Source organism: Staurois parvus, unplaced genomic scaffold, assembly GCF_062004578.1.
Source record: "Staurois parvus isolate SC_StPar_1 unplaced genomic scaffold, SC_StPar_1.0 ptg000172l, whole genome shotgun sequence".
NCBI lineage: Eukaryota > Metazoa > Chordata > Amphibia > Anura > Ranidae > Staurois > Staurois parvus.
The window spans coordinates 10,887,151-10,900,749 of record NW_028317968.1 but is presented as its reverse complement, the minus strand read 5'-3'; the positions used below and the strand labels follow the sequence as shown (position 1 = coordinate 10,900,749).

Below are 13,599 nucleotides of genomic sequence, written 5' to 3'. Positions count from 1 at the left end.
GAACTAAATATCAGAGTTCATAGAAGAGGTCCTCAGAACCTTTAAGATTTGAAGACTGTTTGTGTGGTAGAATGGGGCAAAATCACACCTGAGCAATACATGTGACTATTTCTCTATGCAGGAGGCGTCTTGAAGCTGCCATTATCAAAAAAGGATTTTGTACGAAGTATTACATTTCCGTTAATGTGTTTAATACCTTTTCCCTATGTCATTCCAGTTTGTTACACATAACTTAATTTCTTAACCTACCGTATTTTCCGGCGTATAAGACGACTGGGCGTATAAGACGACCCCCCTACTTTTCCTGTTAAAATATAGGGTTTGGGCTATACTCGCCGTATAAGACTACCCCCCTCTTCCAACCAATCACGGCAAGCAATGTACCAGTATTTTCTGTGCACACTGTGCACACTGCATACAAAGCCTGCTTGGATTGGGTGGGTCAGCTCTCCCTGCCTGCCCAGCCCTGCCTGTCTCCAAGATACCATAAATTGCACAGAACTGCCACAGACATTATAATATTAATAATTAATTACCGTATCTCATAGCAGTTAAGGGGACAAGGTCGGATGCAGCAGTACCATACCGGTACTTCCGAGCTGACACTTCTGCACATGTCTAGGGCAGCAGTAGACGATCACTGATCACCATTCCTCGCAGAACTGCATGAGACGTCGGATGCAGCCGTTCAGTGCTCGATTGATCGTGACTGAAACTGTGACATGCGCAGAATCACTGTGTATCCCTTCTCTGCATATCACAGTTTCAGTCAAGCTCAATCGAGCACTGCTGCATCCGACGTCTCATGCAGTTCTGCGAGCTACGGTGATCCGCGATCGTCTACTGCTGCCGAAGACATGCGCAGTAGCGTCAACCCGGAAGTACGGTAAGGTTTCAGCACAGCACCCAGCGTATAAGACGACCCCCGACTTTGTAGACGATTTCCAGGGGTTAAAATGTCGTCTTATACGCCGGAAAATACGGTATTTGTTTTGGTGTCTTTGTATGTATGGGTTGTTAACGACATATGGTGAAAATTTCATGTCAGTAGCACCTTTTTAGAAATATATTTACCTAGAAAAAATAGTGATGTGTTCAATACTAAAAGTGTGTGTTTTTGTATGTATGTGTGATTTGAGATTATATATATATATATATATATATATATATATATATATAATATTGTATGATTTATCACATAATTGGTAACAAAAGTGTTCTACCTTCTGCCTGTTTTGATGGTACAACATGAAGGGATGGGAAATATCTCCAAAGAGGACAGAGACAGCCATAGAAACCTTATGGAGATTCTAAAACTTAAAAAAATAGACATTTTGGCACTTTAAGCGTGCATTGTGTGACACGATGATTTGTTCATCCCAGCACATCTTACAGGTTTTTGTTTTTTTTTGGGGGGGGGGTTTCAGAACTTTGCTGAAATGTCAGGAGTGATATTTCTATAGAGTTCCATCCACTACAGCAGCTTTGCGATGCAGTGGTTCTTACTGTAACCCCCTCGAAAAAAGTACTACATGTTGTAATTTTTTCACCGCATATCACAATCACCACATCTAGTGTGAAAGGACCCTCAAAGTTGATATACCCACTGTGTCATTATCATCTTTTAATAGCTCTTATATTATTGCAGTTACAATAATTGTGCTTTTTTTTCAGGCCAATCAGAGATTGAGAAGGCTTGTGACATGCTATTTGAAAAGGCTGAACTGACTGACTATCGCCATGATGTTTATGACTCTTCAGTGGAAGGCCTGCTAATTTTGCCATTGTATGGCTCCATGCCAACAGGTAACATATTTTTTTAAACTTGGTTTTTAAAAATATTTTGACAATAATATTCATTGTATTCTATTAAGATCAATATCTTAAATTGAATACTATTGTATGTACAACCCCGAGAAGTCTAATCAGTATTTTAAAGGACACAAACTAGGAAAAATGCATGGGTTGCCTTAGCTGGATTTCTCCTGAGAATAGTAGTTTAATGTCTCTATCTTCAACACTTTGGGGATTATTTACTAAAACTGGAAAGTGCAAAATCTGGTGTAATCTGCATAGAAACCAGTCCTCTTCCAGGTTTTATTACCAAAGCTTAATTGAACAAGATGAAGTTCGAATCTGGTGCAGCTTTGCATGGTAGCCACTCTAGCTTCTGAGTGCAGCAGTTTTATTAAATTTACCCTTTTGAGTCACTGGTCCAAAAGAAGCATTCCAATAAGAAAGTCAGAGTGGAGTTGGATTTGATCTGCATTTTTGTTTTAAGTAGAAAGTATTGAAGCCTTTAGATCTGAATGACAGCCAGCATTTTCAGAAAGGGAGGTCAGCAGTGGCAGCCTTCTGTATTTTTTAACTGTTTTTCCTTATAGGAAAAGTTGTTTTAGACCTTTTGTCTATATTTTATTCTAGTATGTTGTTAAAACTTTGTTGGAGTGCTCTGTTTAGCTGTTATGGGCAGACTTTTATGACCTCCTTTTTATGTGCTATGCTAAAGTCTGTTCTGTGCCCATGTGGATTTGCTGTACTTCTCACTGTTGTCAGTAATACATTTGCTTGAATATAAAATAGTGATTTTTTTATATTTTGTTTTCCAGATCAGCAAAAAAGAATATTTCTTCCTCCCCCTAAAGGGATCAGAAAATGTGTAGTAGCCACAAATATTGCTGCAACCTCTGTGACCATTGAAGGAATAAGGTGCAAGCAAATATTATTTTAGTCCTTTGACGTTTGTCTCCAGATTGGACACTTGTGCTTTATTAAATTATTTTATAAGGAGTGGTCATCAAGTGGAAAGATTGACTTAACATTGACATTTTATAGTTTTACATCAGCTGCATTTTAGTGAGGCACCACAACCAGGAAAAACATGTACATTTTACAATGTGACAGCCCTAGCCCCCAGAGAGACTACATTTCATAAAGCAGACATTATACGTGGTGTCATTGTATGCAAATAGTTTCACAGCAGTATCAGATTTCTCTTACAGGGGCTATTGCAGCTTCATTTGTGCTTACTTAGAGGAAACCTGTACTGGGATACATAATCGGGTCAACATTGCTGGCCATTTTCAGAATATGCTACTCTACTTGTTTTCATGCTGATTTAATTGCTTCAATACTTTGAGTCACTTATTTGAAACAAATCTGCATATACGGATTTATGACTTTACTAGCTGCATACATGTTCCAGTCACTAATCTGGGAATGATTATGCCTTGTACCCACTTGCTTCACCCTGTATAAAAGCAGTGTGTATAGCAAGCTTTCACAAAGCATTTGCAAGGTTTTTAGACAGCTTCAAGCTGACCACTTGAAGCTTTTAAGGCAAACTGCAATTCAAGAAGGAAAGGCTCTCTCAACCACTACACATTATGTATAGCTATTGTCTTTGAAATCAAACACTCACATATTTATTATGTCTCCCTCACATTGTGATCTTACCAAGCTGATAACATATTCTCCCATCCACTGTACAAAATGTGTGGCTGTTGTCTTTGAAATAGTACTCTCTAATGTTTTGCTTTGTCTCTCCCTCTTACATTGTGGTCCAAAGAAGCTGCTTACACATTGTCCATCAACTGAACAATATTTGTGACTTCTTTCAAATAATATATTCTAAATTTTAGTTAAGGATAAAACTTGCTTCATCTCTCCCTCTTACATTGCATCCCAATTAAAGTGTAAGTAAACTCCTTTTTTCAGATTTTACCTACAGGTAAGCCTTTAATAAGCCTTACTTGTAGGTACTGTAAACATTTCTAAATATTTCCTAAATGTGAAAACGTGCATCTAGAAGCGCCAGGGATGTCACTGGCACATGCGCACTGTGCTCTCAAATGGATGGCGTGCCGTCCATTGAGAGAGCTGTGCCATGGCTGAAACTCCCTTCGTGCATGTGCGGGAGTGATGACATCACGGCCTGGCCAATCAGATGGCTGCAACTCGCAAACCCGGAAGGAATACCAGGTGAAGATGGAAGCCTCGGGGAGCCATGACAGCGCTCCGCTGGAGGGCTTCATTTTCAGGCAAGTCATTCATAATGTGTTAGTATGTGATGCAGAAGTTTTTTGTTTGTTTTTTTGTTTGTTTTTTTTTTATAATTTTTTTTTTTCGCGGCTTACTTCCGCTTTAAGCTCCTAACGTACTGTCTGGCCTCCATACAGTAATTGTGGCTATTGTCTCTATTGTCAAATAATATACTCAATTGGTTATTTCAATATAAAAACAGTTTTGTCTCTCCCTTTTTTTATATATTGCAGCCTAACCAAGCTGCCTAAATACTGTTTAACCACTGAACAATATTTGTAGCTATTGCCCCAATGTACTCTACAAGACCATACAAACTGCCTACAACAAGGCAAAACACATTTTCTTAAAATTTTTAGTACAAAACAAAGTCTGCCTTTTTCTCTTTTATATTGCTGCCTCTTAAAGTGCTTGTGTACTGTCCTGAGACTAGTCAATTTTTGTCAAACACATACTTGATTATATATTATATCTTATATAGTAAGATTATATTTGGAATATTTTTGGAAATAATTGGATAGGCAATGGGGCTTGGTTTGAAGAAAGTGGGGTTGTGGTTCTGTTTTGATACTTAAAGTGGTTGTAAAGGCTCAAGGTTTTTTACCTTCATGCATTCTATGCATGAAGGTAAAAAAACCTTCTCTGTTCGTTATCGCCCCCAGCCCCAACTAATACTCACCTAAGCCCCCTCACGATCCAGCGATGTGCACTTGAGACTCGGCTATTCCAGGACTCCCTCTCCTCATTTGCCATTGGCTCCCAGTGCTGTCAATCACAGCCAGTGCCAGTAAGCTAATGAGAAGAGAGTGGTGGGACCAAGGCATGGCTCCATGTGTGAATGGACACACGGAGCAGCGGCTGGGGAGTGTGCATGCTCGGGTGCCCCATAGAAAGCTGCTTGCTGTGGGGGCACCCGACAGAAAGGAGGGACCAGGAGCGCTGGTGGGGAACCCGAAAAGAGGAGGATTCGGGCTGTACTGTGCAAAACCACTGCACACAGCAGGTAAGTATAGACCTGTTTGTTGTTGTGTGATTTTTTTTTTTTTTTTTTTTCTTTCAAATTTTAAGCCTTTAGAATCACTTTAAACTTTTAAGACAATACAGTGTAGTACTGAGAAAAAGAAGCTCACAAATCATACTTTGAAACTGTATTGCCACTGGCCAGTTGGTAAGAAGTTTTAGCTTTTAGGTTTTTTCCCTATAGCTTTTAGATCTATTATGGTTGCCATTTCCACCATTTAATTCATGGCAGTTGCATTGGATAAACAAAAAAAGTGTTGCAGTCAAACAAAAAAAACCCCTTATTTTTATTGTTGTAATTAACCTGATTGGGGCGCTGCTGCTGTATATAAGCCAAGCAATAACATAACGTTTAAAAATATAGTTTTACACATCCAGAATATGTGATGCCAGAATACAGTGTTGTTGGTCTATGAAAATCTTACTTTTCCAAAGCACCTCCCAAACTTGTAATTCGAGAATTAGTGATTTTCCTATGTCACCCTCAAAGTCACATTAAAAGATGGACCCTCCCCCCGCTGTACAGTATTTTTTAGCATTTTGTGTTTTGCCTATATACCCTGTGGCTCCCTATTCTCTCTTTCTGACAATCCCTCATCTATTAGCCTTAAAAATGTTGAGCGCTGATTATCAAGATTTATAGACTTCAGTTGGGTTTGATTTTAGGTTTTAATTTTCAGACTTCACAAATACCCTCCCCTTCCTTCCATGGAAACCAAATCCAGACACATTCGCTCATCCCTAATCCCCAATTGTCATGCTTTACTGTTCCTTCTCACATTGCTAGTCTGTGTGTCTGCAGACCCTCTGATAACAATTTACTCTCTGTGTGGCTGAACTCTTTATGGTTAACATGAAGCCCCCTCTACTGGCTACTCTACAAACCTTTATATTTAAAACAAAAAGATAATGAAAACGTAAGTATGTAAAAATCCACAAGTCACATAAAAAAAATACTGTACAGTAAATAATGCAATTTTAGCCTAAAAACGTGCTCAGTACATTATATACTTTCTCTTTTAAAAAGGGTAAGGATATCAGTAACTATGAAAAGTTAAGTTCCACCAGAGAACCCAAGTATAAACATTTTTTGCTTAATATTTATTCTTCCCATCAGCTGTTTACCTTAGTAAATTTTCCATTTATTTTCAGGTATGTAATAGACAGTGGATTTGTGAAGCAGCTAAACCACAATCCCAGGGCTGGACTCGACGTTTTAGAAATAGTTCCCATTTCAAAGTAAGCAACAGAAAGTATATATAGCTAAAATATATATATATAGCTAAAATGACAATTTTCTCTCTAAATATGTATCTCTTGTTCTGGTTCCTTTTCCTTAAGAAGTGAAGCAGTGCAGAGAGCGGGCAGAGCAGGGAGGACAGCATCTGGAAAATGCTACCGAATTTACAGTGAGGAGTTCTGGAATAAATGTATGCCGGACCACATGATACCTGAGATTAAGCGCACCAGTCTAACATCTGTCATTCTAACCCTTAAATGCCTGGAAGTAAATGATGTTATCAGGTATTCCACAGAATGTTTACTTTATTACTTTAGTACATTATAATTATAAGAACCAGTGGTAGCATTACTGGTGTTGCTGGGGCAGTACCTGCACTTGCCCTGTGTTGCGGCTAGTGAAAATAATCTGAGGTTCCTGCATATAATGTTTGTGTATGTAGAACATTCATCCAATGAGACCCCTGAGGACGTGTAATCGCGTGAAACTGCATTGAGCAGAGCCGAATTGCGAGAGGTCATGCCGCCACTCTGTATGGCAGTTGGCGTCGCCTCATCTAAGTGTTACAAACGGCTTTCTAATCTGATGGTTTTAGGATGCGGATGTTTTAAACTGATTCAGTGTGCACTATATGCGTTTGTGAGTTACCAATAATTACTACAACAGGAAAGTTTATTGTTGGTATCTTATCAATGTGAGTGTGGACACTGCCCCACCCAGTGGAGAACACTAAGGATACTGTGTAACAAGGGCATACTGCTGTTCTATCCTTAGATTGCATAGCCTTGCGGTGAATGTTTGAATCACTCTGCACAGTGGAAGGATACACATGGATGGTGTCATTTTAATTATCTAGAGTGATGGATACTACATGGATTGTAAAATGGACTGGATATATGCATGCTTCATTTGCACTTTTGATTTGCACTTATAATTAGATTACACGAAGTCGTATGAAAAAAATCAATCATAAGACTAAATCATACAAGATTATGCTCCAATCTGATGCAGTATGATGCAGTCTTATGATTGATGGGCACATTTATGGATGTCATAATATAATAGAACAATTTTAAGGCATATAAGCACGGCACAGAAAATATTGATTTTTTTTTTTTTTTTCTTTTCACTGAAGGAGCACACAAATTTATAGGATTGTGCATGGTGTCCGCAGCTCTTACTTTTATTTGGGATTATCATATATAGCAGCTCGCAAGGATACAAAGATACAGATTAAGTCATATGTGGCGGACATTTATTCATTGACTTTTATGGTGGAGTTATTTAGTATATACATTTTCATATACCTTGAGCACTGCATTTATTATTTTGATCCAATGCTTCTACATGCACAGATGCATGTCTGTGATGATCTTATGAAGGAACTCTGGCCTTTGTGAGGAAGGACACACTGTTGATGTGTGATTTTATTTTTTTTAATTTATTTTTTTAAACTGCAGTAATCCTATTTTTTTGGTTCAATGTGTCTTTAATTTAAGTTTCCAATAGATTCTCCATTGGTGCTTTGCCCCCAGTATTTGCCAGCAATAATAGCACATGGTTAAATTATTATTATAGCAGTATTTAAACATATTATTCATATAGTATACAATGCTCAAGAATGTTTGTTTATTTCCTTTAGCACTATCATACGCCTGCCCTTTTGGAGTGTGGCATCCTGTACAAACGCAAGGCAGGGATAACATACAAACTCCAGGCAGACAGCATTCTAATGGCAGTTGAAACCAAGACCCTAGTGTTACAAAGCAACTCTGCTAACCATTGCACTTCCGTATTGCAGAGTGATGCTGATTTAGGTGTATAAAATCACAAGAATAGGTTTGAACTTTAAGAATTTCACAATTCTTCTTTTGCTCTATGCATGATTTACCATAAAAAAAGAAAAAATTAGCAGCTGACAAGAGCAGACCTGCCAAAAACGTTGGTATATTATGAATCCTATGCAGAGTAAATATTCACTATGAATAGTGGATGCAAATATTTTTATTGAGATCAATTAGATCATGAAAAGGTAGGCATTTGAATCATGGTGAACATATTGTCAATCATGAAAATAAAATCAATAAATAAAAACAAAATAACGTTCTGCGTATTCACTTAGCTGCATCTATGGCTAGAAAGGTCAAAATGGGTATTGGGCAAAAAAATCTTCTATAATTGGGTGTAGGAAGTCCATAACAGTTGAATCCAAGTATTAAGTAAATCTTCAGAATTTAGATTTCTAAATCTTTCTCTTCTATCCTTGAAGCGTCAAAAATTTCCTTCAAATGTTCATCAAAGTGAAATGATGAAGGATGAGGGATGAAACTCCTGAAGAATAAATATGTGATGAGTAAAGAATCTTGGAATAGATGCTATGAGCATGTATTTTCATCTTACAACATCAAGCTTTAACCCCTAATACAAAAACATGGCTTCTAAAGGAGGAATATGGCATTGTAATCATTATTACCTTCTTTGCAATTCATCATCATCACATAGATTGGTCAAGAAAATTACATTGTGTATGGCCAATTTCAGCCGACCGATGTTCCTTAAATAGGATGTTTTCAGTGGATAACAATAATGATAAATCTAAAATGAATAATAAGGGTTTTAATACACAGAAATCAGTCATTAATATGGGCAGTTCCAAAAGAGGAGATAATTACCCTGATAGAGTTCATGTTTGTTTCCACTTGGAGAATATGGATCATATAGATCCTGAAAAAGATGAGAGGTGTATATCCTCCTAGGTGCCAAAAATTGTATATGATGTGGTAGGTATAGCTGGAGTGTGCAATGTTGTACTGGACATATGTGTAAATAGCCTTCTATTGGCTCCAAAAAGTCCTCTTCTATACAAGAGCAAGGCGGTTCCTGTTGAGAGGTTTTTAGGACAGAACGTCCTTTTTTTCATAAAATAATGCTTATCGCAAGATAAAAAAATCATTATTCACCTAAAAAAGGCCCAAAAATTTCTCTATAAATAAGAGTACTGGAGTTCCTTAATAAGGTTCAGAACACTAAAGTCCCATTATTGTAGATTGCAAGATATGACTTAGCTCTATTCAAAAATTTACTTGCCACCGGTGGAAGTAGTATAACGCCACATGTAGTTAAATGAACTCCCGGGAGTCATCCCAAGTACTGGTGGTTTTCTGTCTTGCTCAGTGTTTGTCCAAGATGGAGGCGTGTGGCGTGCCTCTTTCCCCTGATGGACATCGCAGCATGGAAGGACGCAGAATGTGAGTCAGTTCTGACGAAGTCCGCGATGGTTGGCGGACAAAACGCGTCAATGCAGTGACATCGTCATGTTCTGCATCCTTCCATGCTGTGATGCCCATGAGGGGAAAGATCTAATTGACCTCAATAAAAATATTTGCATCCACTATTCATAGTGAATATTTACTCCGCATAGGATTCGTAATATACCGTCTTTTTTGGCAGGTCTGCTCTTGTCAGCTGCTAATTTTTTCTTATAAGCTTTTTGGTTTAGAATCTACACCTTAATCATGGTGAGTCGGGGAAATGCTTTTTGATGGGTGGATACACCCCTAACTTATGGCTCCTTTTTTTCTTTTTTGTATGTGATTTACCATTAAAACAGATTATTCAATTATATTCTCAGCAAATTAATTTTAGTTGATTTAACTAAATTGTTTGCAGGTTCCCATACTTGGACCCCCCTGAAGAAAGGTTTATTTTAGAATCACTCAGGAAGCTATATCAGTGCAGCGCAATTGACAGGTAAACAATGTTTTCTACGGTTTTTCTCAAGAGGAAATTCAAGAAATTGTTGCTTAGGCACTTCTATCTATATATATATATATATATATATATATATATATATATATATACACATTTATTTATAATGATCCTGTTAATCAGTTGTTTTGTTATTGTGTAAAACCCCCCAAAATGTTGGGACACTGTAAAATCTACATAAAAACAGAATGCAATGATTTGCAAATCCTCATGAATCCATATTTTATTCACTATAGAAGATAGAACACATACCAAATGTTTAAAGTGATATTAAAGGCATGCTAAAAAATAGTCATATTTACCTTCTCTATGCAGTAGCTTTGCACAGAGCAGCCCCAATCCTCTTTCCGGTTTCCCACTGGCGCTCATGGCACCTCCGTCTTACCAAGTGCCCCCAGAGCAAACCGCTTGCTAGGGCCCAAGCAGACTAGCTCCCAAACCTCTGCTCTGCATGTCCATTCACATAGAGAACTGCGGCTCAGCCCCACCTTGCCCCCTGTCTCTTCTCATTGGCTCACTGGCTGTGGTTGACAGTAGCAGAAGCCAAGGGCTCCCACTGCTGTCTCAAGCCATTGAGGAGGGAGAGCCAAGGCTCTTGTGCACATTGTTGGATTGCGATGGGGCTCAGGTAAGTATTGGGGGGGGGGGGGGTGTTTCTGCACACAGGTTTATTCCTTTCATGCATAGAATGCCTGAGGGTGAACATCTTTAGAATCAGTTTAAACTGACAAAATGTGCCATTTTAAGAAAATAAAATAAGGTAATTTTGAAATTACACAGGGCCATGTTTACTACAGGGCAGCATCCCCTCTACTTTTTACATTACTCTGTGAATGTCTGGGAACTGAGGAGACCAGTTGCCGGGGTTTTCGGAAAGGAACCTTGTCCCATTCTTGCTTTATATAGGATTCTATCTGCTCAGCTGTTTTGGGTTGTCTGACCTATTTTTCACCACAAATATTTTCAATTGGTGAAAGGTCTGGAGTGCAGGCAGGCCAGCTAAGCACCCAGACTCTTCCACCACAAAGTCAAAAGACAGTCTGGATGGGAGCATATGCTGCTTTAAAACCTGAATATATCTTTTAGCATTGATGGTGCCTTTCCAAATGTGCAAGTTGCCCATTCCGTATGCACTAATGCACCCCCATACCATCAGAGATGCGGGCTGATAACAATACAAAAGCACAAGCAAGCACCAAATTTAAGTGCAGCATAAGTATTCCTCTTTATTAAAAAAACGCCAAGTGCAGCTGCAGCAGGCATGTGAGATGTAAAAGAGATTGCTTAGTTGCCGACCAGGAAGTTTTCTGAGCCAACGTGGAATGCAGAACTGGACGTGACGTCACACTGGGGGACGGCCCTCTCTCCCTGTGTCTGGGAATCTCTCTTTAGTGCAGGGGTGTCAAACTGGCAGCCCTTCAGCTGTTTCCAAACTACAAGTCCCATGAGGCATCGCAAGACTGATAGTTACAAGCATGACTCCCAAAGACAGAGGCATGATGGGACTTGTAGTTTTGCAACAGCTGGAGGGCCGTCAGTTTGCCACCCCTGCTCTAGTGTATATCCGCTTCTCTATCCCAGTCTCCTCTCCAGTGTCTGGTCAGCGTCTCTGGTAAATCTTGGCACCTCTTGTTAGAAGCCACTACAGCCTTAAGAGGTCTCTAGAAACTGTCCACTCCTCCTGAGACTCTGACAGAAAGTTCTCTACAAAAGTCACTCTATTACCTCACATTGCAGGGACCAATAGTACCTGATGAAATATCACTTTTATGACATACGGTTTGTTTTAGAAAAAAAAAAAGAAAAAAAAAAGTGCGATACACCACAAGCGTCTCGCTGGCACCAATGTCATCCACAAAAGTGGCTGCGTTTTAGCACAGCCCTGGTGTGAATAAGATTTAAAATATAAATAAATGTACGGTGCTCCCTACATGCGGTTACATCCCTTTTACCTAAAAAAAAATAATAATATATATATATGTGTAAGTATAATAAACCTCTAAAACGGCACATCAATATTCTGTGAATAGCATCATAAACTCAAAACACGAATAAGATTTCTTCCACTTTTGTGATAATAGTCAAAGCATACTGTATATCAAACAATGTGCGCATCCCAATATATACCTTCCCCCAATCCGTGCTCTACAGAATCACAACTCTACACTGACATACAAGTCAGTCCCACCACCTTTCCTCCAATGCGCTCACCTCAAGGTGTGGACCTATAACAATTGTTAATAAGTCTACATGGATGTTTTACCCTGTGGGAGTATGAATACACTCTTGACTGCCTTCCCACTTAGCCTTTCTGGAATGGTCCTTTCCTTTCTGTATACATCTGGTTAGTGTCCCTTTAAGAAGCCGTCAGCCTTTTCCTTCTCTGCTGCCAAAGCCCTTAAAAACATATAGGATGGCCTCTCATAGTGTAGTATATCAAATGCTTATTAAAAGTATTTCACTTACAGAATAAAATTGTGAAAAGCTCCTTTAAATATCTGTGCAGCCATGGTCACGCCCCACGTGACTTCATCAGGAACCATGTTCACATTTCACAAGTGTAAACAAACCCGAATGGTAACAAAAGAGAAATTAAAAAAAAAAAATACAAGTTAATAGATATGCAAATGGAGCTCAAAGTAAGTTAATACATTTTTGCAGGTCAGGATGTCAGCTTAAGGGCAAATGCACCTCTCAGTAAACTTTGGTACATTGTGGTACTTTTGAAAGTGTCTCAAGCTGATGTCATGTGCAAAAAATAATGCACGCTGCATTTAACTACTGACACAAGCCCAAAACCTGTAGGCACAATCCCATAGCAAACTGTGTTTCTAATGACAGCTGGTTAAGGGCTTGCCAGAGCAGTAGCATTGGACCCTTCAAGCTTTGTCATGTTGATGTTTTTGTGGCCTCACACCTATAATTAACCCCTTCAAGCCGAAGTAACACAAATATGCGACCTCACAAAAGTGGGCCGCATATTTGCGTACCTGTCTTTGTGCTGGGAGCACAAAAACCGAGGTGTCACTGAGGGCACCAGGTCCTGTTCTAACGATCAGGACCCGGGACTCCCGATTCCAGGTCACATGATCGCTATGATAACCTCTGATTGGCTATCACAGTGATCAGTCACTATGACGCCCGCCCCCCTTGTTTTTTTTCTCTGAATGGAGGAGAGAGATGCATTGTGTCTCTCCATCTCTTCTGCAGAGAGGAAAAAAAAACTGTTAAAAAAACAAAAAAAATATAAAATAAAAAAATGCCTAGATTGAGGTTTAATCTAGTTCAGTGCCAGGGTTAGTGTTTGGGTCAGGGTCAAAGGTCAGGATTTTTTTTTTTTTTTTTTTTAAATTGGTGTCAGTGTTTTTAGCCCTTAAAATGTCATGACATTACATACTGTATACCTCCCAAATGACCTTTTTTTGGAAAGTAGACAGAAGTCTACTGAAGTATTTAGTAAGAGGCATCACAAGTTTTTTGAAGTTGTCATTTTTTTTTTTTTTACATTGTTTACAATTTTTATGACAATG

At 38.8% G+C, this 13,599-nt stretch overlaps 1 protein-coding gene across 6 annotated transcripts in view; it reads left to right on the top strand.

The window, feature by feature from the left end:
• Positions 1 to 13,599, top strand: part of DHX40 (DEAH-box helicase 40) — an 81,328-nt gene that overhangs the window by 13,616 nt on the left and 54,113 nt on the right. For all 6 annotated transcript variants that reach the window (XR_016312630.1, XR_016312629.1, XR_016312631.1 and 3 more), the window contains exons 7-11: positions 1,675 to 1,806; positions 2,610 to 2,709; positions 6,214 to 6,300; positions 6,403 to 6,585; positions 9,971 to 10,051. Coding sequence is in view for 3 of the 6 variants with exons in the window: in XM_089676666.1 (XP_089532792.1) it covers positions 1,675 to 1,806; positions 2,610 to 2,709; positions 6,214 to 6,300; positions 6,403 to 6,585; positions 9,971 to 10,051 (583 nt within the window). In the remaining 3 variants the exon portion in view is untranslated. The remainder of the gene's footprint in view (positions 1 to 1,674; positions 1,807 to 2,609; positions 2,710 to 6,213; positions 6,301 to 6,402; positions 6,586 to 9,970; positions 10,052 to 13,599) is intronic.